The following is a 27011-nucleotide window of genomic DNA, read 5'->3' as shown; positions in this document are numbered from 1 at the left end:
AATGAACATCCAAATGCATGATTAGTATCTTTATGTGATACATACACATCAAGGAAACAACAGAAAGAAAATTTGTGATGTTGCTGAGTACCTGTTTCTGATTATGCTTTAATCAGCGGCAATCTGAAATTTGGTACCATTGCAGCTTCTTTGTGAAAGATGCTTTGACATTTTTATGTCAAAAATCATTAAAATCAGCAAAAGTGTCAAACCCAAGCCAGCTTTCCTCAATGGAATATATTGTCACCTAATACTAGGAACAATGATAAAGGCTCATTTAGGGCACAGATGACAAATACTCTTTCTCTCATGCACTCAGTCCTATTAATGGTGGTTGCTCTCAGGAGTAGTGTGTTCAGATGGATTCTGAATCCAAATCTGGGCTTAACAAAAAGGAGTGACTTTTTTGATTAGCAGTGCTATGTGCCTTGAGTATGACATAGGCAGTGGTATGCTGTCTCCTTGAAGAAAAAAGAAAGCCCTCGTTTGTATTGCTTGCCAATTTCTGCGGTATGAATACTCCCACCATAGTCAATTTCGAGGTACCAAAAAGTTAATAAGCAGCTCACAAAGTTCCTGAATATTTAACAATCTAGAGTTGGTACAAGCCAGTTCCAGAACATCACTGGTATGTAAGGGAGTAGCAGCAACTTGGGAGCTCTATACTTAACACACATAAAGACGTCTATTCCACCTCTTCTATTTTAGGTGAAGAGCTACACCACCCTCATTGTAGTGATGGAATCACTGAATCAGGAAAAGGATCTTACACACTATCTTGCCTCATTAACCTCTCCGTGTTCCCAACACCAATTGCTAGGTTATCAAGTCCATGTGCTGAAGCAATCTTGTGACACCAAGCAACTGTGGAAAGGGAACATGATATAATCTGAGCAACATCGTTCTGACAAAGTGACCCACATTCTCCACCTCAATAATTTCCATATTCCTTCTGTTTGATCCTAACTCCAGCCCCAACTCTTCATCACTCTTACATATTCTTCCACACAGTAGCTACTGAACTCATGGAGAAGACATATCTGTAAGGAGATGGGGGAACAGTCAATGAAGGGAAACCATGAAAGCTTAACTGAGGTCAAAGGCTAATATTCTTACAATTCTGTTGCCCAAACCAGAAGGTAGTGAAAAAAAGAATGGTGGGTTGACTTTTAAGCTCCCCTAACCTTACCCCATTTTTATCCATAAAAAATTGTAGTGTTAGTGTTTTAGAACTAAGTCTATTTATTCAGGTTTATTCAAGAAGCAAGCTCTTAAAAAGGTAGAAATTATGAATATTCAATTTTAAAACAAAGGAAAAGGATTATCAACAGCTCACAGAAATTTTATACGGAACTGCTGTCTTTAATTTAAAATTAGAAACATGGGACTTCCAGGGAAAACAAGAGAAAAATAAATTAAAAACTCAATCATCTAATACCAATGCCTGCAAATAGCCATTATGAATAGCATGTTTTCTACTTCATGAAAGGAGGGGTATTTTAATATAGAGCAAAGAATTTACATTAATGTCTACAGCTCACTTCTTTGTCTTCAGTTTCCATTTCATTTCCTATTACTGACACTCTTGGGAATATGACAGAGAGATTTGGAAAGTAATTCTGTTTTCCTGCCCTGCTTCACTGCTCAGAGATCATCCTTAATCTTTGTCCCATGCTGGAAATTTTATCAATCTTAAATCTGAGACTGAGAACCTGCTTAAAACCAGGTGTTATAAGTAAGCTTAATGGTACTTGTTTAGCTACATTTATTTTTCACACCTTCCCTTGGGATCACTAAGTGGGTTCATTTAAAGGCCTTCCTGCTGGGTCTCAGGTTTCATGAGGAAGCAAAACTAGAAAGAGACAGTTAAATGGTGCCCACTGTTGACTTGATAGCACCTACAACCCAACACATCAAACCCATCTCTCTTCCACACTCCACCCCCAAAGTCTACCTTTTGACTCTCCTATTTCTATTAATGACATCACCATTTCCTAATCAGAACCATCTTTGATTCCTCAGGAAAACAGTATAGTGCAGTAGTAATGAACATGAGCTCTTGCCACCAAGATGCCTATGTTTGAATCCCAGCTCTGACAGTCTTAACTAAGTAACCTTGGACAAGTTACTTGATCTTCTCGGTTTCCCAATCTGTCAAATGACATAATAATATTACGTCCCTCATACAGTCATTTGGAAGATTAAGTTAATTAATATAAAATATATATATTAATTATATAGAGAGAACAATGCCTGACTCATCATGGGAACTATGTTAAGTGTTAGTTCTTATGTCTATTCATCCTCAAATCTCATTAGCATTTAATTTGACCTCTTACCACCATGTAGTCTCACTGCTACCCTACTGGTTTAGGAGTTTTGTGCCAGGCTCACATAACATAGGGGAAACTGCCAGGAAAAGTTAAAATCCTTCCTGCAACCCTAGCTACCCTTTCTTGCTCTTTCTGCTGTCCAACACCCTGCAAAACTCCCCTGTTTGAAATGCCTAGTGTGATTAGTGTTTTCCAACTGAACTCTCACCAATGGAGTAATATTAATTTAAAGAATCTGCCAATTTGTGTCCTCACCTCTAGTTCTAGTCTATTGTAAACCACCTCAAATATCACTGTCTAATTAATCATTCTAACTCAAAAGTTTTCTAAGAATCCCCAGCACCTACAGAATTAAAAACAATCTGGCATGCCAGGACCTCTACAATTATGACCAACACACTTTCCAGGCACATCTCCAATTAGATGCCTAGGTGTGTCCTAATAGAACTAATGTCTGTCCCTTCACGGAAGCGTCTACATTCCTCCCTTGGGCGTCTTCTGTGTTCATGCTGTCCTCTCCATTTGATAGCTCTCCTTCCCAATGTTAATCATGTAAAATTCTGCCCATCCAAGTGTCACTTCCACTTTGAAACTTTCCATTCCCTGAATCCCCATGTGGTGGTTTTAAAATACTGTGTGGATTTGATACTCCTTTGATGCTCCTGCCTTCAAGAAGTAAAGCTTAACTTTGTTCTCCCTGAGTGTGAAATAGGCTCAGAGACTTGTTTCCAATGAATACAACAGGGTGAATGTGATGCTGTGCACCCTCTGAGCCTGGGTTAGGAAAGGCACTGGGGCTTCTTCCCTGCTCTTTCTCCTGAGTTCCTCACTCTGAGGGAAGCCAGCCGCTCTGTCACAAGGATATGGACAGTGGAGAAATGAGGACTTCTGCCAACAGCCATACGGGTGAATCTTCTTGGAAGTGGATCTTCCAGCCTAGTCACGCCTTCAGATGACGGCCATCTTTGCCAACAGCTTGATTTCCAGATGCCCTAAGCCAGAACCCCCTAGCTAAACCAGGCTTGAGTTCTTGACCCACAGCATGTGTGAGGTAATGAATGCTTCTTGTTTGAAGTCACTATACTTTGGGACTGTTTGTTACTTAGTAAGAGACAACTAATTCACCACTATGCTTTCACTTCAGTGAATTATAGTTATTTGCACATTTGTGTTACAGTCCTTTCTCCTACCCAACTACGTAGTGAGCTCATAGGGGACACGGATTATGATTCACTTAGCTGTGTGTCCCCTGAAATGACTGGCAAAGTAGGTTATCAATGCATTTATTTTTCCTCCAAGATAATAGAAAAATGTCACTTTTAAGAATGCGGGCTCTCGGACCAGGTATACATGTGTTCAGAACCAAGCTTTACCGTTTGCTAATTGTGTAAATTTGGAAAAGTCAATCACCTTCTTTACGACTCAGTTTCCTTATGCATAAAATGGAGATCACAATAGACACACATCCGTTTTGTTGTAGTGTACGGGTGCGGAAAATACTTCCTCCCCAGCTCCTCATTTTTCCTACATGGAAGAGGCTTCCATTCCACTCTCCAAGAGCAAGTGAGATTGGAGAAATACTTTTAAGCCCTCGTGTCACTGTTCTCACTGGTCCACGCATGCAGTGGAGTATAACATTTAAAATTCTGCCCATTCAAGTGTCACTTCCACTTTGAAAATTTCTATTTCCAAAGTGTTTAAAAGGTGAAATTATTGATAGAACATGACACTGACTGATGGACATTCAATGGTCACTGTTCTGTGTACTCATCTCTTTTCTTTCTCACATTCATGAACATGCAAGAAGACATTAAGGAAGCATATTCTCTTTCTGTGACCTGCTCCTATGCAGAAAATATAACTAGGTCAGGGCCTAGAAATTGGCTTAGAGGGATAGACTTGGAAGTCCATATCTATCACTCTATTTCTCCCTTCCCCTCCTCTCTCTCTCTCTCTCTCTCTCTCTCTCTCTCTCTCTCTCTCTCTCTCTCTCTCTCTCTCTCTCCTTACAAGTATCAGGTAGCCCAGGACACCCACCCCATTTATGCACCTTTCTGCTAAGCTCAACCTGACCCACAGGTGAGTAACAAGATCTAAATTTAGAGAAAATCAAAGAAGAGTCTGCCATATTCTACAATACAGTTTAAAGATTAAGAGAGCTGACATATTCTTTTACATTCTTATTATGGAAAATTTCAAACACATACAAAAAATAATCAGTGTCATATAATGAAACCCCCATGGGCGATTGCCCATCTTCAACAGTTTATGGCTTAACCTCATTTCAGTGTTGTATTTTAATTCTCATCTGGTTCCTTGCATCTATTCTCAATTGTCTAAAAACTTCAGGGAAGGGTTACTGATTAATTGGCACTCTCAGAATTCTAACAAAGAAGAAGACTAAATGAGAGAATGCATTTGAAAGTCACCTGGAACATAATAAGCTACAAGAGAATTAGCATTAGTAATGATGATAAGCCACCAGCAGAATTGAAAGAAAATTTTGACTAAGATGAGTTAGAATGGAAAAATGAGGCTGTTCACCTCATATGATTGATTGTCTGTTGTATTGGCAAGAGCTTATAATGTTGAGGGTAGTAGAAACTTACTGTATGAGAAACCAGGAGGGCTTAGTTACAGTCACAATTACCCACAGAATCTTCTTTTCAATCATGCCATTTCTTTCTCACGTGAATTTCTTACCTCCAGCCTCATTCGTTGGGATACCATGCCTATGTCGATGCTGACAAACACCATTCGATTTGATCCATCAGGTTCTGCCAGGACAAAAGCGCGACTGAACAACCTGGTAAGAAGGCCCCGTGCGTTCTGGCCACTTTTGCTGTAGCCCATCTAAAGAGGAAGAGAGAATCAGAACCACTCTGTCTCACTCCACTGCTGCCAGAAAGCAGGCTCAACCATCGAAGAAGAGACTACTTAGAAAAGACAAAGACAAACAATGCAGGTGACACGATAGCCTTGAATGAGATACGTGTTTTCAAGAGTAAAACCAGTATCATAAAAGAGGTTTTACTCTTCTTGGTAGAAACATGTAAAGGCAGAGTAGTGATCAGCTTGGCAGACGCTGATCTATGGGTGAGGAAAGAGCTGATATGGCTTAGAACTTCATCACTGCACTAGAGACCTTTCGGTTCTTCTCAGTTCTTTGAAACAAAACCTTTTCTCCCGCTAAGGTACTACACAAGAAAATAGTCCCCCTGCCATCCACTTTGCCCAGAAACATCCTGAAGATTGAAGGCTCCCTCATTTTGATTGTTGATGTTCGCCCCCCACCCTTTATTTTCTGAAGAAAATGGTTTATTTATGAATAAGTAATCTTTACTGCGAGTACTTCACCCTGGCTTTTCCCATGTTGTCCCTCCCTAAGGCAAATCGGAACAAATACACCTATTCCAAGCCCCTTCTCTCACCTGTAAAGTATACCCACATCTTCAGAATGCTCCCTCTACTGCTTGCTCCTGTGAGTCTTTATTGAAAGTTCACATTCCAGAGTTGCTCTTCAAAGCACACAGCAGAGAAGATAGTTGGCCCTTGAACAATTCAGGTTTGAACTGTGCGAGTCCACTTATACATGGATTTTTTTCCCAATAGATACAGTCGGCCTTTCGCATCCACAGGTTTTACAACCACAGATTCAATCAACTGTGGATCGAAAATGGTGATCGAAAATAGTATTTTCACATTTCCAACCACAGATCAAAAATACTGTTTTGATAAATCTGTGGATGTGAAGTGCCGACAATAGTTAAGTCTTAGGGTAATCAAAAGTTACATGTGGATTTTGGACTGTGGGGGAGTCAGGACCCCTAACCCTCACGTTGTTCAAGGGTCAATTGTAATTCCTAGAATCTAAAGATTATTTGGTAGGAGGGAGACAATCCCATCAGACAACCTCATGCTCTGGTTTCCCAGGGAAGGGTCGATATAAACGGTATGACTGCCATCAAAGCCAAGAAGTAGCAGCCAAGAGGCCATACATAACGCATTGAAGGGTTTTATTTGGCTTGCATTGTGTTGGCCCACGTTAGGTTTCCTGTTTTAACTATTAGAGTTGCCTACATTTTCCATTTGAGAGATTTAAATCCTCAAATCTTCAATCCAGAATTTTTCTGGTTTCTCTTGAAAAAACTGTCATATACAGCAACCCTGAGTCCACATTCTCACAAGCAACAATCAGCTAGAGCTGTGCCCTTTCTAGTTGTACCATAGTCCTACTGTCCCCAAATTGAGGGCTCACTAGATATGCATCATCTTACACTGGCCCACTTCCGTCATTTGTGGAACCTGCACAACCCTATCTCCTAGACTTGTTTTGAACAATAAATACGTTAATGCATATTAAAAATTTAGAGCAATGGCTGGCTTACAGCTTTAGTTTTATTTACATATTTAAATGTCTTACATATACATTTGACTTGTTTGTTTGCTTCCACTGCAGGCAACAGCCCTGTCACTTCATAAAAAACAGCCACCAGTCTTTACAAGAGAGTTGTGGTTGACTGAAAGTTCCTTTCTTCCTCATAACACAATATTCATAGGTTTAGACAGCAGTGAAGTGAATAGAAAAGTGAGAAGATGATGATGCAGTAATCAGGAATAAACGCATAATGAAAAATAATAAAAATTTTTGTTTCACAGCCTCTTTGAGGAGCCCATGATTTACCTACCAAGTTGATATCTGCCACTTGTCCTGTGCAGTCAGCTCGCCCAACACCAATATGGTAGCCAGTGAAGTTCGTAAATAGAGTAGGTGCCGGGGTACTAGATACTGGGGTACTAGTCATTGGGGTACTAGTCATTGGGGTACTAGTCCCCGCAGTGACTGTGGGACCCTGGGTAGCTGGCAAACCTGAATCTAAAAAGAGAATAAGATATTTGAGAAACAACAATTCAGCCTACTTATTTGTCAGCGTGAATTAGAACACATATAGGTTCAGGTTCCCAAGGAAAAAGATCTTTGTACATTCTCTTCTATGTAAGATATATGATGATAATCATCCCAGGAACTTGTTTTATGTCAGTCTTCAGGAGGATCATTTTCTTGAGCTGGAGATGTTTCAGCAGAACAATCAAGCCCTCCATCAAATGTCGTTCAGCTCCTTATCACAAGCCATTCCTTGTCAAACCGGTCTCCCTTCATTCACTCACCCTGCACGTCTGCACCAGCCCAGCAAATCAGGTGCCAGGTTCCTGGCACACAACCTACTAAATCCAGCCTCTGGGTATTTATTTCTACCCTTCTCTCCATCGCCCTCACTCCTTTCTGCTCCACCAACCAGTCTCCACTACCCTCTTCAGAGCTGGTTCATTTTCATCAGACTCAAATCCAGCTCAACCCTTCATTTCCAGTCCCAGCTGTCTATACCCTGCTCTGATCCCCTTCAATCTTCTCAAGACTTTTATTCGTGTTTAAAAAGATTTTTATTCTTAACACAACCTAGATCATTATACATTTGTTGACACAGTTCTTCTTTTGTTAGTGATTCTGATATCACCATATATGTGTGTGTGGGTGTGTGTGTATGTATTTATATATTACACAAATAGCAGGGAGATATTGATTCAGAGGATAGGTGCCAGAAACAAACAATCTGGGTTGGAAAACTGAATTTACCAATTACTAGCTGAAAAATCACTTAGGCTACTTCACCCCAATTTCCTCATCTATAAAATGATAATAGTACCCTATTTCCTAGAGTTGTTTTGAACAATAAATATGTTAATGCATATTAAAAATTTAGAGCAATGGCTGGCTTATAGCTTTGGTTTTATTTACACATTTAAACATCTTACATATACATTTTATTTGTTTGTTTGTTTCCACTGCAGACAACAGTCAGGGGTGGCCAAGGCAGCAAATGTCAGTGTCACAGGGATTCGTGGTGAGAAAGTACTCAGGCAAGAGATTAACAACTAACTAACTCTGGGAATTTTGGAGCTCAAAAACACTTAGCGATCACCTCATCTACTATCCTCAGTTTTACATATGAGAATACGAAAGCCCAGAGAAGTGACTTAACCAGGATTTCATGGAAAGCATATGAATAACCAGGTGCCCAAACCAGATCCTCCAAGTCAGAACCTGATAATCTTTCAACTACATTCCAGATGGAGTTAGAATCCATGTCTTCTCATCCCCAAGCTCACATTTTCAACAAGGCATCACGTATTGCAAGGAAGGAAGCATGCACCTTTGCTAGTACCTCACTGAAAACCAATGTAGGAACATGATGCCAACCAAAGCAAAACCTAGTCACGTAGCCCAGGGTAAGCTCTTTGTAATCTCAGTCTCAGCTTCCACATCTGTCAAATGGCACTAAGACTAGCACCTACCTTCACAGACATTTTATGAGAATGAAATGAGAGAATTATACAACTCCTGACTGCAGTGCTTGACACATAGTGACCCTTCAATAAACAACGGGCGTTACGTAATTACTGATAACCTCCCTCAACCTCTGGATTCTCTCATTTTAAGAGCTAAAACTACGTATGCCCTATAGATCCTTTTATTTCTAGCAGTCCAATACCCTGCTCTGCCCACTGGCACAGAGGATCTCTGGTCCTCTGTGTTTACAGAAAATTCAAAGCACAGGGACATGGCAGAGAATACACTGGAAAAGAAAAAAGGCCACAAAAGAGAAAACTGAGGTGGAAAAGAAAATGCTGTCTCCTTCTCCACTTGGCCTGAGACCAGCCCTCCCTTTACTTCGGTTAAAGCACTCAATCTCCACTCTCTTCTCTATTCAGTTAACACAGGCATGTCAAAACTGCGGCCCGCGGGCCAACTGCGGTCCGCAATCCATTATTAATTGGCCTGCAGCAAATTCCAAAAATATGTTTAGTTTACTTAAATAAACCAGGTGAGGCAATACGTACTTCACCTCGAGTGAGTGGCCCGGCTGTTTGTGTATTTTACCGCATATGGCCCTTGGTGAAAAACGTTGAAAAAAGTTTGGACACCCCTGATTTAACAGGTATACAACCTAACACCAAAGTAGAGGCTTCATCAAAGCCCCATGGGCCTAGATAGTTTTCAAAAATGAAATTCATTTTTAACATTAAAAAAAAAAAGTTAAGAGGTGTTTAAACATCCCAATTTCTAGCATCTCTGGAAAACTCAGGCGGTCTGGGTCCATATGATATCATAACCACAAACAGCTGGCAGTATGGAAGGACTGTAGACCCTCTTCAACAAAACCTCAGCTGCCCCACCCATGTTCACCTCCCCACTCCACCTCACTTACAGAACTTGATTGGCCCTTGTAACAATTTGAATTCAAGACTCTTTTCTCTAAGTCTTTCTAAAGACTAATTGATTTTCACTGGGTCTTTCATTCTCCTTTTGCCCCCATAAGAAGATGATGCCAAAAAGAGACAAAGAGGAAGAGAGGAGGCTGGGGGCAGAAGCTCACAATCCTGTGCCTTGAAGAATCCTGAACTGTGCTTAGATCAGTGGAAAAGTGAGAGACAAAAAAATGCATGTGAGATGCTGTCAACTCTGGGGGCAAAGGTAAACTTCATAAAAATTGCTATCAATGCAGAAAGAGCAATTAATGTAAAGGTTAGGTGGCTACCCCAGGCAGATTAAGTACATATTGAACTGTCCTGTTATCAGCATTATCAGCAGACGCTCTTTCTTGCCTTAGTGTCCCCAGTAATCAAGAAATTTCCTATGGGCCCAGTCCGGTGGCTCAGGCGGTTGGAGCTTCGTGCTCCTAACTCCGAAGGCTGCCGGTTCGATTCCCACATGGGCCAGTGGGCTCTCAACCACAAGGTTGCCAGTTCAACTCCTCGAGTCCCGCAAGGGACGGTGGGCAGCGCCCCCTGCAACTAGCAATAGCAACTGGACCTGGAGCTGAGCTGTGCCCTCCACAACTAAGACTGAAAGGACAACAACTGGACTTGGAAAAAAATACTGGAAGTACACACTGTTCCCCAATAAAGTCCTGTTCCCCTTCCCCAATAAAATCTTTAAAAAAAAAAAAAGAAATGAAAAAAGGAAATTTCCTATGGGCCTAGGAACAGCATCCAAGAGAGCCCATGACACTTGCCTTTGTGATTTTCGATGGTCCCAGTGGTGATAAACAAGAGGCTTAGAAGGGCCACCGTGATCGCAGTCATCATCAAAAGGAGGAAAATCAGAAAGGTCTCTAATGTGGAGAAGGTTTGTTTGGCCATTTCTCCTAAAACAAAAAAACAGAGAGAGAGAGAGAAATGGAAGAAATATGGGACGGGCAGAAAAAGACAGAATCACAAATTAAAATGCATATGCTTCAAGCTGCCCAAGGTTATGATGTCTTAGCTCTTTCACATGAATAGACTACACCAGGAAGTACAGAGCACATTTGCCACTAGTACCATATCCCAAACCTGTAGCAGACAAGACCAATCAATCACAGCAGCTTTGATAAGTTTAAATGGGGTTTCCAAATCCTTCTCAGCGCAGTGCTCATCCTGGCAGCCATCACTCATCATTTGGCATTGGCAGCTAAGCTAAAATCTATTTGCATTCCTTGACTACATCATTTCTGCTTTCATTTAGAGTGATGATGCTGTTTTGGCTGTCTACGTGGGTCTGGGTTGGTGCACTTCTGTCAACAGGGATGACTAATCCACTCACACTGCTCGTACTACTTGTGAGAAGGCTGGCTGGAGTGAGGGCTGTAATCTGTGGTCATGGACAAAGCAAAATTATCTTGTCCACATGGAGGTGAAACCCAGACCTTTGGCCTTTAAATTCTATGTTCTAACTTTCAATTCCTACTGATGAGCAGATGGCATGGAAAAGGGGGTTGGCATCTCTAGTCTCAAGCCAGGTATTAGAAAAATTTCCCTCTTCAGTAAACAGAAGATCCCACATATTTTGCTAACTGTGTATCAAAGGACGAGGATTAGGAATAATGATAAGGATAAAGATAATCCCTGTGTTCTACAAAGCAGAAAAAGTCCTTATAGATTCCTTAAGATATTTGAGGAGAAGAATTCATCATTGGGACTCACTGGGACTATAGAAGCTAAAAATCCATACAATGTAGAAGGAGAAAGTATAATACGATAATTAAAAAATGGATTCTGAAGCCTGACTCCAGACTTTAAATCTCATCTCTGCCATTCACTGCAACTTTTGGAAAATCCCCAATTAGCCTCCGTTTCCCCATTTGTAACTAGGAACATGATGATAATAATTTTAGTACCTATCTCATAAAGTTTTTATAAAAATAAGAGGAGATAATACAAGTAATAACTTATTTGTTCCATGGAATGTAGTAAGTGCTCAAAATGTAAATGTGGCCACGTGGTTGGAGCCTGTGTGACAAACAGACATGGTACAAAATCAAACTCTTTTTTTGCTAGTTTTGCTCTGCTGAACTGATCGCCATTATTAGCCCCTTATACAAGTCAACAGTGGCCCTTGATTTAACATTAAAGTTTCCACCCCTGACTCGGATTTCATGTGAGTCACGTGTCTCATGTGTCTCACTACTCTATTTCATTGCCAGAATTACTGCCAACCTATTACAATTCATTTTGAATACATGAGCACTATTTATTTCTCATCAATGATTAAAATCTGAATTTGAAAGTTAAGGCAAATGTCTTGTCTGCCTTCAGAAGTCAATTGAACCTTGGAGAGCTGAGCCAATAATTACACTTTAAAGGATTCTACATTTTCTAATGGTTCCCACTTAATTTAGCATAATCCCTCAAAGTCAATGATGAGGCTCTAATGACACAATAGCAGGGCAGCTATTTGCCACATCTTTACTATGCTGAGGTCCCTGTTTCTCAAGACTGTGAAAGTGAAAAGCAAGTTTGGCAAAATGGGTTTCCAAAGCTAAGAAAAAGGGGTTAGGCAGTAATTTGCAGTAGTTTCCAGCTAGACTCTTCCCAGCCGATCCTTCTCTTACTTTAATAAATCTTCCTTGTCTTAGGAAAAAAAAAAAAAATGAAAGAAAGGAAGGAAAGAAGGAAGGAAGGAAGGAAGGAAGGAAGGAAGGAAGGAAGGAAGGAAAGAAGGAAGAAAGAAAGAAGAAAGAAAGGAATTAAAAATGAAAAATAGGTGAAGGTTTAGGGTTTCATCAAGATTTCTGAGGCAATGGATGACTCAAGACCCCTCCCCACTTCTCCAAGAAAATGCAGGCATTCTTACCAGATTTAACCTCTCAAAAGAATTTTTGCATCCAGTAAAGCAAATGATGGTCCAAAATCTTGTTTTGTGTCCCCTTGCACGTTGCTCAGCTAAGACTTCTCAGCGCTTCCTGAAACCTAGGGAGGAAAGATTTTCACACTGATGTCCAGGAGAGTTAGAGTTCTCATTATTATACCTTTGTGGGCTTGGTACAAGGATGAGATTAAAGTGTATTGATAACAAAAGGCTTATTATATGCAAACTCTCCCCTGGAACCGCCTGACACTGAGGTAGAAGTTACAGAAGGCCTGCTGGACTAAAGGTCATTTCAGCCTTTATACAGCTCCTCCAGCATGACAAGTTCTATGCAATGTCTACAAACTGGGACACACACAAACACACACACACACACACACACACGCACACCAAAAAAAAGCACCTGCTTTATTTTCCACTGGTCTCTCAACCAGTGATCAAGATGAAGTGGCAAGGTATGCTGGACATTAGGGTGGGCTCCAGGTCCCGTTGGGCAATAGTTAAACAGATTTCAGAACAGAAAAGTGTTTTCAATTTTTAGATTCTCATGTGTAAAAAGAATGCAAAAGTTTAGATTAGCTAAGAATGTGAAGAATGAATTTACAGCAGGGCAGCAATGTGGCACAACTATTAAAATCATACGGAAGAAAAAAAACTCGACATGAAAAAAATTACCAAACATTATTTTAAGTTTAAAAAACATCATGAACCCATTTGTGTAAAGTACACATTACTTACATAGGTGTGATCATGGAGACTGTAAGAAAAGAAAGTATAGCAAAATGGCAAGAAGTAATTACCTCATGGTAAGATTATGGGTGGGTTTTGTTTTCATTTTTTGACTCTTGTTATTTTCTGTTATAGCCATGTAACACTTTTGTAATAGGGAAAATAAAAATTTTACTTCTTCTTGGAGAATACCGGAGGTGCCCAAAAAATGTATACAAGTGGACACTTTCATCAACGTTGCTCAAGCAGTAGTTCACCATAATCAGAAGTGCCTGGACACTGATGGTAACCACTTTGAGCACCTCTTGTCATTGCAGAAGTCAAACATGACTTGTATTCATCTTTTTTTATCAGTATATATTGAGTATTACAACTTTAATACAGTTTTCCTGTCTTACAATGTGTATGCATTTTTTTGGCACCCTCTATATATAGTATACGACAGCTTGAAGTTAAACAATGACCCACAAGAGTCAAAGAGAGTAAGAAACAGGCCCAAACTCTCCTTTTTTCCTAGTAAACCCAAGTGGTTTGAAGACCACATAGGCCACTTAATACCTTACAGAGTTTTAGAGAGACCAGACACTAAGGTCCATCCCTCCTTCCTTTCTTTAGCATTATTATGAAAATACTTGTGAGGCAACACTCAATTCAAGAATACAATACAGAGTGAATCGCTCCCTCCCTGCTACCCTGATTCCCAGCCACTCTGTTCCCATTCTAGAGGCAACCGTGACCCACTTTTAGTGAACCTTTCCAAAACGATTCCATGTATATTCCTATGTATTTTTGACACAACAAGCACAATTCTGCTTTTCTTCACTTAATGTATAGTGGAGAATGTAACTATGAAATGGTCTCATTCTTGTTAATGGCACTGTACTATTTGCTTTTATGGTATACCTGTAGTGTAAATTCCTAGAAGCAAAAATGCAGGGTCAAAGGTGAGTGCATTTAGAATTCTGTATCAGTATTTGCAAATAGTCCCCTAGAGGGGCCAGGCCAGTGTGCATCAGACTTTGTTCCACATACCTGCACTAACAGGATATCTCAGGCTCTTTAACCCTTGCCACTCTGACAGGTGAAAAAATGGTATTTCTTTATGATATTCATTTTCATTCTTTTCTGAATTGAGCCAAATATATTCATATACTTAAAAATTAGAGATATAAGTGACTTCAGATAGAGAACTTAGTAACATATTTTTGCTACCTCTCTGCTACTACAGAAGGGAACAGGTGAAACGGTGGTATTAAACAAGTTTTTTGTGTGTGTTTATGTTAGAATCCTTGGTATCGAGCAACGGATGCCAAATCAAGCTAACTTAAGGCAGAGGGAAAAAGAGAGAGAAATGAATTCACTGGAAACCAGCGTAAGAGGTTGAAGACTCAGGCTCTGGAAGACCAGAGACCAGGGCAGCTCTGCAGATCTAGGTGGCAGGATCTAATGAACAATCTCTTTGGGGCATTGCCATTGAGATGGATGTCTTCCAATGATGTTAGGTCTTTGTGCTCTTCTATTTCAATTCCTGAAACACAGCATCTGACTGGCCAAACTCAGATCATATACTTATCCTTTCCCTGAAGATATAATTTTTAAAACGTCCCGACAAAACCACATCTAAAGAAGGAAGGGTAGTTTTCCACAATAAATCAAGGCAGGTAAAAACAACAGCTACCACTAGTGACCTGCCATCGGATTTCCTTCTCCCACCTTGTCCCTTACAGTGGAATGGCCTCTAAATTGCCCTTGTGGTCTCTTCCGGACCTCTCCAGCCATCTTCCTCTCCATAAGAAGGAGACATTCATATTCATTTCCTCTGAGACCTGCTAGGTGACCCACAATCTAGTCAGATAAGGTCATTTTAACCAGGGTTTTAGTAGATGATAATGGCATACTGTATCATTTCTCGCAGACATCAGCAGACCCGTACCTGAATACTAAGAGGGTACAACTCAAGGAGATACCAAGCACTATGGCAGAGCCAGTAGAGGAAAGATGGTAAGTCAAGGGGACTTCTGGTGCCCACCAAAACAGCTGGCTCCTATACCCAGGAATAAGACTACCTTGGAGCAAAGTAAAGATATAATCATGGCACATATTTTAACTTGTACATATATTTTGTTTCTATCTGAATAGACCTCAGATAATTCCTGTTAGCTAGGATAACGATGACTGTCGTTTACTCCCCACCTCAAGATGCTCGTTGATGCACACATATTCTACCCATTTTACTGATGAGGGAAGGGACACAGGAAAGGGCGATTAAACGTGAGCATGACCCAGCAATAGTTATTCCAGGATGTGAGCCCAAGTCTCCAGATTCCTAGACAAAACCTCTTGTCTTTCACCAAACCCTTACTATTTGCATCACCTTGACCTGGGCCCTGGCGTGGCGGCCTCCAGGGATACGCAAGTCCACATTCATTCCTCATTAACAGGTGATAAAGCAAAGCTATGTCCTCTCCTCTTAACATCCTTTCAGAGGAAGAAACTACTCAGCCCAAGGTAAAAGGCAGCTGGGAGAAACACAAACTATGCAAGCAAAAGAATAGTTCTCTCCACACCATACCCAATAATCATTAACACCACAAAAACCCCTTAATATTTTACTTATGCCTACAGGGTAGTGGCCTTCAAAGGCTTGATGTGAATTTCATATGCTCTATGGTCACATCCTTTTTCATTCTTTATTCGTGGTATAATTGAATGTAAAATTAATTTTTGAAAACGTACAGTATTTCATATACCACCCAGATTGTTTGGTCTCTAACTACTATTTCTTACTAAAAGGAACAAGAGACTCTTGAAGAAATGGCTGGGTCTGGGAACAGGGCAGGAAATACACGAATTAACCTGCAACATTTTTTCATACCACAAATCAAGGAAGTCAATGAGATGACTAGAATTTTATCAAAAAGACCTAGAGGTTCCCACCAGCCAGAAATGAGTCGATTTTAGTATCAACTTAAAGAAATAACTGCAGCAGATTGAAATAAATCCAATTCGGTTAAATCCATGATATCAAAATTATACTTAGAAGAAAATCTCATTAACTTTAAAAGGTGCTAGGAAACTCATTTGTTTTTAGGAAAACTGGTGAGGAAAAAAGGGGAGGAGGATCAAGTAGTCAAGAATGTACCTGCTTTTCCTGTATCAAGGTATCTTGAGAAAGCCACATTGTTGATGAGGGACAGTTTCACACTATCAAAATAATCCAGCTAATAAATGAGGAAGGAATAATAGACATAGAATCTACATCTTTTGCAAACTCCCCAGGAAAGGTGGGATCTAGGCAATGATCATCAATGGCCAGCTGCTTATGTCACGAAAAGACAGACACCCAGATATTGCAAGCCTCAGAATAATTTACACAACCTCATCTCTCAAATATGCTTACCAAAATTTAAACCCAAATTGAGTTAGCCTCTAGATCTCAGTGCCTGTTTATAGGAAATGCAAAAACCTCTAAGCTTGTCCCCTGAGGACAATGTGGAGACACAGTAAGCAAAATCTAGACGGTGAGAGACTCTGTCAGACAAATGACACAGGTTCTTTAACAAATAAATTGGGAGAGACGGAGAGAAAGATAGAAGAGCAGGACCAGGCGGAGGAGGGAGGAGGGGAGGGGGAGGGGAAAGGGGAAACAGGAGGAAGAGAGTGGAGAGAGAAAGGCGGGGGGGGGGGGGGGGGGGGGGGGGGGGGGGGGGGGTACACGGGCGAGGGGAGGAGAGAGTGGCCAGGAAGGGGAGCAGAAGAAAAAGGAGAAAAAAGCTATCGATTAAAAAAGGCTGAAGAGACATAGCAATCAACTGTACCTTGTCAGCCCCAAATCATCGTTGTCTGGAACCTGATTCAAACAAATTGTTTTCCAAAATTATGAGACAGTTGAGAAAATTTGAACACTGGCTAGATTTTGCTGATATTAAGGGATTATTGTTTAAAATGTTAGTGTGGTAATGGTATTGTGATTAGAGTTTGTTTTTTTATAATTCGTTTTTTAGACATATTCACAAACAGATTATATATATATATATATAATGTATATGTATATACACATATATGTATATGTATATATATAAAAAACAATACCAAAAGTGTAAACATTGGATGGATGGATGATGAACAAATAGAAGGACGGATGGGTGTGGAATAGGCTTTGTTCTTCAATATGCCGGAGGACAGGAGAGAGGTGTGTTAAAAGCATTGTGGCAGATATTGTCGAGTGCTTCACTCAACACCGTTTCTAAACCCATCTAGTGTGCAGAGGCTGGACCCATTTGCCTAAAGATTCAGATAAACTTTAGGTTCTGCCTTTCAGATGCCCTAGTGTGAGACTTTGTTTCAGAACAGAGCCACTTGGGAAGAGAGGCAGGGCCTGGGACATCCATTTTACAGGTTTGGCTCATGGCTCACGGCAGCAAAACTCTGCCGGCAGCTGGATGGCTGCTTCTAGATGCTGTAGCTGCTTCCTCACTCCGTGACCATTATAAAAGCACCCGCCCTTAGCAGCTCAGTTCCGCAGTTTAAGTTGGGAAGTTGTTCCTAGAAGCACAAACTCAATTCTGTCTTCAGCCTTCAGAAAGATTTGGCAAGTTACCTCTATCCCTTAAGCTAGCTGGCGTGGATTCTGTTATCTCCAATTCTGTTATTAGGTTGGTGCAAAAGTAATTGTGGTTTAAATTGCTAAAAATAATTGCAAAAACCACAATTACTTTTGCACCAAGCTAATAAGAACCCAGCCAAGCTAAACCTCACAAAAGTGAGCATTGACTCTCCCTTTAGAGAGGAGATGCTTTCTAATCATTGGACATTGTGTATGGCTAACTGCCTCTGGAAACATTTTTAATGCTAAAAGTGAGAAGCAGTCTGGAGCAACACATTTTCATCAGGTCCAAAAAGAAATCAGTTTTAAGTACACAGTTCTGCCGTAGTGATAGTCGTACCTTACCACCTCATGGGCTTTACAAAGGACTGAAAAATCCCTTTGACCCCGAAGCAATCCATTATTAGTTGCCTATTTATAGAATCATCTTTTCACTTGTGTCAGTTGAATTTTGACCTCAAACTAAATGCAATAGAAGAGAGAACAGAGTCCCTTCGGTACCAAGCTGGAGAGAATGGTTCTTATGAAACCCCTTCTGTACCTGTCATATGTAGAGACTGAGAACGTGACTAGGGCAATGTGCTTCACTGCAGGTGGGAGCCCAAGTTCATTCTATGAAGGAGGTTCCAGCTCCTTGGTGGCAGGCATGGGAGGAAGATGGTGTGTGACAGAGAAGCACACTGGGGCTCTCCTTCTTTCTGGGACTCACAGAGCCCATGTGCCCAGAAATACTGACAATTCTGCTTTTTTCAGACGACAGGACAGATAAACTACTGGAGGGCTACAGAGTTTCTCTCCCCAAATTTATCCCAGTTCTACCTTCAACACAAAGGGCAAAAAGGATAAAGAAAGACGTTGAGGGTATGAGAAGGACTGGGAATTGGAATTTGAAGAGTGAGCCTTTTTTTCCTTGTTTTTTCAGTGACTTTCATTTTCCTTATTGGAAAAATGGAGACTAACAAAAACCTACCTTGCTGAAAGATTCACAGAGACAATATTTTTTTAAAAGGTCTTTGCTAACTCTACAGCCTGTGAATGGTGATCATATTAATTAGGCTGAATGTGGATGCTCAGGAGTTGTAGGTTACGTGCATTTTAAACCTCATAGCAGTTCTTTTCTAGGTGTTTCCCTCATGCTTGGTTCTAAAGCTCTAAAGCTCTCCCTATTAGAGTTTGACAAACTTAGCCTTGGGGAAAAAGATTGTCTTTTGCTGTTTTCAAAACATCTGAAGGTTTAACATGTAGAAAAAAATTGGAATTGCAAAACTTCCCTACTTTTCTACTGTTAGATAACAATGTGGGTCTACAGAACCACGTTGGAAATTATTCTCTGATGATTTATCTTTTTCCAAAAGCACAGATAAGAAATTATTGCATTTGGCAGTGACAAATTTGACCTGTTTGCCATACAAGATTATGAAGGCAGATTGGGGGAAAGCAGGCTGCAGCCTCATTTATTATTATTTCAGGGACAGGGTGACAATATATTTTGATGTAATTCTTTCCTTCTACATAAATCTCAGATGTTCAGCGTCTCCCACCTGTACTATGCACTGTAGAAATAGTACCACACTGTCCATAGATAGAACATGGAAAAGGACAAAGAGAAGCAGAAAGCAACTTGCTTGTATCAAAGTCCAGCATGACTCAATGTTCTCTCCAGCCAATGAGGGAAAAGACGAACTGAGTGGAGCTTGACATGAAAGCATGTTGTCTTTCTTGTACTGGGCAGAACAAAGCCTGAGGAGGAACACTGCTTGTTAAAAATTGTTTTCTTTCCTGTCTGGAGCAAATCTACTGGCAAACATTCACAGAGGATCCCCATTAGATTAGCCAAAAAAGCAAAAGGAGAAAGGAATCAGACCATCCCTATGCGGGAGAGTGAATGCACCTCATTTCTTATGTTCTCTCTTGTTGTGATTTGTCTGACTGGTTCCCAAGAAAAATCCAATTAAGATCCAGGGGGAAAAGAAAAAAGTTCTTGCTCATATGAATCTTCCTGGAGAGACAATGCCTGCAGGAGGATTTAATGTCCTGGGTTTGTCACTGATTTAAGATGGTGATAAGTGTTAGGTGACAACTGAAATACCTGCACTCAAAGTGTACTGCCAGTGAAATGAGATGGGTTGTCTGTCTGATGCTCCTCTCTGTGTGGAGGGCAGGACCAAGCTTTGGTGTGAACCAAAAGCGAAGGCAAGGTTTGGGTCCTGAGGGTCTACGATTAGGGTAGGGAGTTCCCACTCAGGGTAAGTGGCTTCCCCAGGGATCAAAGGGGCCAGCCCAGGAAGTCCATGAAAGAAAGCCAGAGCTCAGTGATGGGGGTATCCAGGCAGTAATCTCAAGCTTGCAGCAGCCAAGGGCAGGATCCAATCAGATAGAGAGCTATCTGATTAGCTGATAGGGTTAGGCAGTGATGGGGTCTAAGCTAAAGCAGATGAGGCACAAGTACAAAGGGCTTGGTGGTCTTGGGCAAAGAACCAGATCCCCTACAGGTAGTGTTTGTGACTCCATTTTATAGGTCAGTAGATTAAAGAGACTCGCAAGGGTTGGGCTGGCTAATCCTGCCAGGACGTGAAAGACAACAACTTATCGAGCTGTTATTATATAGACATGTATCAAGCCAAGGCAAGAAGGACAGTCATCTCCTTAAAAATAATAAAATATAAAATAAAATAAACTTATTGAACTCTTAGTACGTTCCAGACACTCTTCTAATTCCATTAATTGACTCATTTAATACTCACAGTAATCCTATGAGGATGGTACTATTTCTATCCCCATTTTGCATTTGATTTAAAAAGCAAACAAAAAAAGTGAGTCATAGAGAAGCAAAACAAATAGCCAAAGATCATACTGCCAGTAAGGGACCAAGCTGGATTCAACACCAGATCGTGTGCTTTTAGAACCCTTTAGCTTAACCATCAGCTACACTATGCAGCATAACCATCCGCCCTTTACTAGTATTGATATACCTGATATCCTTAGAATAACAATAAAATAATGTCTACAAAGTAGTCAAAAACACAAAGCTAAGAAGCAAAAGAAATCCAATATTTAGAGTCAGGAATTATGAGAAGAGGTAAGGATTCTAAAGTTATCTAGTCATCCAGTCCAACCCCCTTGTCATTTAGATAAAGTTAAGTTACTTGCCCAAGGTCACTGTGATGGAAACCTACAGCACTCATCCATATCGGGTCCTCAACTCCTTTCTGGGAATATAGGAAGTGCATCCAGCTCCCTGGTAGTTACTGGTCAATGGGCTGTGAGTGGCAGTGACATGTGTTACTCCTGAACTGAAGTATTCGATGTGGAGGCATTTGAGAGAGGGTGTGAGTTCTTATGATCTCTCTTCCTCTGCTGTGGTGACCCTGATAAATGCATGTCTCAGATGACATGTTATAAGATTCCTGAGTCACTACTTGGAGGAAATCTACCACAGAGAGTCATAAGACCAGGAGTATACTTTGCATAAACAAGAAATAAATGCTTATGTGTTAAGCAACTAAGATTTAGAGGGTTTTGTTGTTGTTGTTGTTGTTGTTGTTGTTACCACAGCAAGCCTCCTACCCATCCTAATGAACAGTCACCTGATTAACACCAGTGCATGAAAATGGCTCTTTAGCTAAATTATAAATTTTCTTTAAAAATTTCTCAGTCCAATAAATGCCACAAATCAAATGGCTTTATTTCTAGATAACCACACGCAGAGAAATGAAATGAGATCCCTATCACAAAAGTTAACTCAAAATGGATTAAAAACTTAAAACATAAGACCTGAAACTGTAAAACTTCTAGAGGAAAACATAGGGAAGAATCTCCTTGACATTAGTCTTGGCAATGAGTTTTTGACACAAAAAGTACAAGCAACAAAAAACAACAAGTTGGACTACATCAAACTAAAAAGTTTCTGCACAGCAAAAGAAACAATTAACAAAATGAAAACGCAACCTACAGAATGGGAGAAAATATTTGCAAACCATATGTAAGATAAGGGGTTAATACCCAAAATGGATAAAGAACTCACACAAGTCAGTAACAAGAACAACAACAAAAACAAACAAACAACAAAAAAAACAAGGTGATTAAAAAATGGGCACAGCAACAGACATTTTTTTCCAAATAAGATATTCAAATGGTGAACAGGTATATGAAAAGATGCTTAACATTACATTTCAAAATATACTAAAATCTCTCTAATTCGGACATCACATTTCATGGAATCTCAACTCTAAGACATAGTTAAAAATGAGAAGTAAATATAAAAGGACTCTATGTCACAGACACTTACGCAATAAAGTCCATATGTTTTATATCATAGGAGAGGCTCTTAGGTTCATGTAAAGCTTGGTGACTTTTAATTTACATACAATTCTAACCAACCATTCTTTTGCTTCCAATCATAGGAAATTAGAATATTCCAGGTTCCTAAAAGCAGGCACATAGGTTATAGCTGAAGGAGACTCAAACAAAAGTGACTGAGTCTATAACAAAAATCAGTGGTCAGAGTTACAATTTGAGTCATTTTTATTTAACAATCTCCAAGACAGCAGAAAAATACATAACATATTTGAAAAATTTTTCCTCCAAATTTTTAAGTTCAGAGTTTAAAAAAAGAACTCCAAGTTTTTAAGCTGTCAAAAATATAGAGAGACAGGGACAAAAAAATAACTAGACTAATCCAGTTCAAAATGCTCCAATGTTTTATTAAGGTGGGATTTAGGAAACTTTTATTTTCTGCATTTTACTTAACCATAGTTAAAATTTTTCTGCAGTAATCTTATAACACTTTTGTGATACACAAAGTTAATTATTTTAAAGGATGAATACAGGATATGAAAAAGACATACAGTAAAAACTTTAGTTCTCCAACTAGACTAAAATAGGAGGTATGAAGTCTAATAGTCCATTCTTACACATTGTCAAATGAAGAATAACCACTACTGAAAACAGAGTTTCTGTTTCTTTTCTTGGGACTTTTAGAAATAATGAGGTATCAACTAATTTAGTCAGGATTAATAAGACAGAGCCAAGTTCTACATGCTTATTCATTTCACTAATGAAGAAACAGGCTGAGCTGCTTTTTCATGTCCAGAGGAGCTGAACCTTGGATACACCACATGAGATAAAGGTTCTTTTGAATTAGATAATTATACTGGCATTTCCAGGAGAGAACTGATAACACCAGGTGGCATAGAGCTGTGACCAAGTTGTTAACACCTGTTGTCTCACAGGTCGAGACATGATTGAAGACTAGCATTTTTTCCAATCCAATGTGCCAATTCCAGGGTTGATACGTTCAAAAGGTGTAACCACTGATTCAGCCAGGGCACTGACCAATTACAACGGACGGCAGGGTAAAGGGTAAAAAAACTGGTATACCTGTACCAGTAGATTCCGCCTGAACATCAGCCAGCCTTCGGGAGTTTTTTCTTAAAACCTGGACTTAGGAATTGGCTGGGAATTTCTTCTTTCAAAAATCCAATCATTGTGTTATAAGCCTTATAAATAGAATGAGTAGTCATCTAAAAAAAAAAAAAAGCCCTCTAATCTCATCTCACAGTGTTGAAAAATTACCTCAATCCATCATGAAAGAGACAGGCTACCAATAGATTTTACATAAACCCGTAAGAGCACTATTAAAGGGGGAAAAAATCAGAAAATTGGCATGATGTTCCTGACAAGCCTGCCAGCACTGCTGGGTGAGGCTACCTCCAGCCAAACCACAATTTCTGCCATAATAAAACTGAATTATGAGACAAAAAAACATCTTACTCTAGTTTAGGCAGGTTATAAGCTGAGTTATCCTTGAAAAGCTTTTGGAGGGAGGAAAAACAAACTCAATTTGTAGAGGAGAAAAACGAGGCCATAAGCAACACATAAAAACCTTACCCAGGAAAACCTTACCCTACATCACACTTTCACTGAAGGCAGAAATAAATAAGTGAACACATTTATCAGCAGCTCTCCTAAAAGGTGCAGTACTTTACAGCAGGTAAGTAGCTCAGTGAAATGTGAAGGTGTCCGCAAAAGAACCACACCGATGTGATGGTAAGTAACACAGGTGTTGAAAAGACAACAGGGATCAGTGAGGACTGTCACAGCCGGAAAGTTGGTGCCCATCTAAGGGGTCAGCCACCACTCAGTGGTGCCCATCTAAAGGAGACCAATGTTGACGGATCTTTTCCATTTTTTAATGAAAAGTCAATAATATAGGTGGTTTTCTTACATTTCTTGATTTTTTTAAATACAGGCAAACAATTTTTGAAAAAAATACTTTATCTTTCTTTAGGTCAACACTAGGTGTGAAAAACTGAACATTACACAGTCCACAGGTTGCAACCTCTGATTTAATCCAGGGCTTCCTTCATTCGGAAATATTTTCTGAGCATCTATGGAGTACCAGATACTGTGCTACACCTAAAGGGTACAGTATCATAAGACGAAACGACTGCCTTCAAAAATCACACAATCTAATGTACGATAGAAATGATGTCCAAGTAATTATAATACCAGACAATTCATGACTCTGGGTACGTAACAAGGGAACACGAGCCCAGACTTGAAGAAGGTCAGAAATGTCTTTGCCAAAGAAGTGATATCTAAGTTGAATCCAGAAAGGTAGCTCTTAAACTAATATATCAGTTAGCTTTGGCTGCATAACAAACCACTCCAAAATTCAATAGCTTACAATAACAACTTGTTTAGCTCATAATCACATGGGCTAGCAATTTGGTTAGGCTCAGCTGGGCCAGGTTCTGCTGATCTAGGAATTGGTAATATATCAACAGAGAGCTGCTGGGTTGGGTGGGGCTTGGCTGAGAGCTGCTGGTTTAGGATGGCCTGTGCCCGGACAGCTCTAATCCCCATGATCTCTCATTCTCCAGCACGCTATCCTCGCGGTTTTGACATGGCAGCTGGACATGTTTGTAAGAGAATGAGTGAAACAGACAAGCCTTTTTGAGGCCTACACTCAGAAGTGGCACACAGGAATTTCTGCTGCACTCTTTTGACTGAAGCAAGTCCCAGGGTCAGCCCAGATTCAAAGGGAGGGAAATGGTCTCCACCTCTTAATAGGAAGCACGTTGCAAAAGGTGTGGGTTCACAGAGGGGTGGAGAACTGTGGCCATGACAACCTACTTTACCTGATAAGAAGGCATGGTACGTGCAAAGGCCTGAAGATAAGAGAGAGCAAATGGAAGCAAAGGGGATACTGAGGAAAGACATGAGAGAAGGCAGAAGTGTGGAGAAGGCAGATGAAGGCAAATCATGAAGTGTCTACCATGTATGTAGCCCAGTGAAATAGATTTAAAAAAAAAAAAAGCTTTCTCTCTGCTGATTTTGTATGAGGATTACAATACAGGTGCAAAATAAATGGAAAATATAATGTAAGGTTGAATATAAGCATCCTGAATTAAATACACTGGGGGCTCAGAAAAAGGAGATATCATATCTAGTTTAAAAAAATTAGGGAAGGCTTCATGAAGGAGGTAGCATTCAAGCTGAATTTTGAAGAACAAAAACATTTAGGTAGGTAGAGGTAGAGAGGTAAAAATTCAGCTAAAGTACAGGGGAAGGAAGCCAAAAACCTGTATAATATAGCAAGCAGTGTGGTTTGGCTAAGCTGAGGGTACCAGTTCTCCATCCTTTTTGACCTTAACCTCCTGAAAGACAATGTTCATGTGTGACGCTCTCCTGCAGTCAAACACCGATGATGCCTGACTCAAGACAGGATGTGGTATTACGTAAGATCACCAGGTCCCTGATTATTATCTCGCCCACCCGTCCATTGTGACGCTGAGTTTGAGATCCACTAATGTAAATTTTGGTAAGGGAGCAAAGAAAGATGCAGCTGAGAAGATAAGTTACAGGCAGACCCTGGAGGTTCTCAAATGCCAGGCTGCGGAATTTTAACTTAGTGAAGGCAGTAAAGAGTCCCTGACTATTTTTGAGTGAGATAAAAACATAAATTAAGCTACATTTTGCAAACATTTGTCTGACAAAAGTGGGTAAAATGGAGCAGGGAGAGGCTGAAAGCGGATGTTTCTTGCTTATGCCGTAGTCATGGCAGATATCACTAATCATCAAGGGACTTTGTCTAGAGAAACCCAGCTATATCCCCAAATTCTTCCCAACTTAGGGCTCTTCGGGTGTAGAAGGTGGTGGAGCTGAAAAACAAATCGGAAGCTGATGGCCACCCTGGGGCTCGAGATAGGCAACCATTTCAGAGGTGAGAGTCCATTTGGGTTGGAAGCAGAACCAAGGTGGTGTGTGGAGGTGGCAGTGAAAATGGAAAGAGGGAATATATTCAAGAATGTGGGTGAAGTACGTCACTAGGATTTGATACTTGCTCAACTGGGAGGTGAAGGGGAGGGGAAAACCAAACGTCACTCCAATTTTTTAAGATTGGGAAAGCATTCTGGAGACACTGAGCAAAAAAAAAAAGAAAACTTGGGAAAACAAACCGATAGTGACGGTTTGAAGAAATGGATTCAGTTTGAGTTCTGGGTATAAACCCCAGGCCTAAAAGCATTAGGATGAGGTCTGAGGCTAAAGTGTGTAACTACAACACAAAACAAAAATCTCATGAATATAGCATTTCTTCCAAGATTCAGCAACATTGAAAGAATATGTATGGGAGGGAAACAAACTTCTTATTTTGCCTAAAAATACTATAACATTGTTCAAGATTCTTGGCAAAATCCAGAAGAGGAAGAAAGGTGTAAAAGTGGTTGCCAGAGAGTTGTTTTGTTTTGCTTGCATAAGAAACAATTGGGAGTAATGACTTCTGCATTGCATACAGGGCCACGACGGCCGGCACAAAGTGAAATCTGACGTTTCCCACTCTACCTTTCAATTTCCACTCTGAGTCGTAAGCTCAGACTTGATGAAAAGTGTAAAAGACTTGATCAACTTATGAAATCCATGTTCTGCAACCTCTTGAGATTGTTTTCCATGCAACAAAAGTGGGAGTCCATGTTCAGAGGAGAGGAGCTGAGTCTTTAGTAAAGAACCGTGGCTTAGAGTATGGGTTCTGGATTAAGACATTCTTTAGTTGAAATTCTAGCACCGCCCTAACTGGAAGAAATCACTTAACTTCTTTATGCATCAATTTCCTCATCTGTAAAATGGGGATAATAATAGTATCCGCTTCTTA

At 40.2% G+C, this 27011-nt stretch overlaps 1 protein-coding gene across 2 annotated transcripts in view; it reads right to left on the bottom strand.

Moving 5' to 3' along the window:
- The window catches only part of ASAH2 (N-acylsphingosine amidohydrolase 2), a 62192-nt gene extending 49520 nt beyond the window's left edge, over positions 1 to 12672 (bottom strand). The window contains exons 1-4 of one of the 2 annotated variants that reach the window (XM_033129739.1): positions 12508 to 12672; positions 10409 to 10540; positions 7022 to 7209; positions 5037 to 5186 (exon numbers count right to left, since the gene is read on the bottom strand). In XM_033129739.1, coding sequence (XP_032985630.1) covers positions 5037 to 5186; positions 7022 to 7209; positions 10409 to 10535 — 465 coding nt within the window. In that variant the 5' untranslated portion in view covers positions 10536 to 10540; positions 12508 to 12672. The remainder of the gene's footprint in view (positions 1 to 5036; positions 5187 to 7021; positions 7210 to 10408; positions 10541 to 12507) is intronic. The other variant, XM_033129738.1, reaches the window with a different exon arrangement.
- Positions 12673 to 27011: the final 14339 nt, after the last annotated feature.

This window comes from Rhinolophus ferrumequinum, chromosome 16, assembly GCF_004115265.2.
Source record: "Rhinolophus ferrumequinum isolate MPI-CBG mRhiFer1 chromosome 16, mRhiFer1_v1.p, whole genome shotgun sequence".
In the NCBI taxonomy this organism is placed as follows: Eukaryota; Metazoa; Chordata; class Mammalia; order Chiroptera; family Rhinolophidae; genus Rhinolophus; species Rhinolophus ferrumequinum.
Note: the sequence above shows the minus strand (reverse complement) of the source record. Positions and strands in the feature narration are given on the sequence as shown.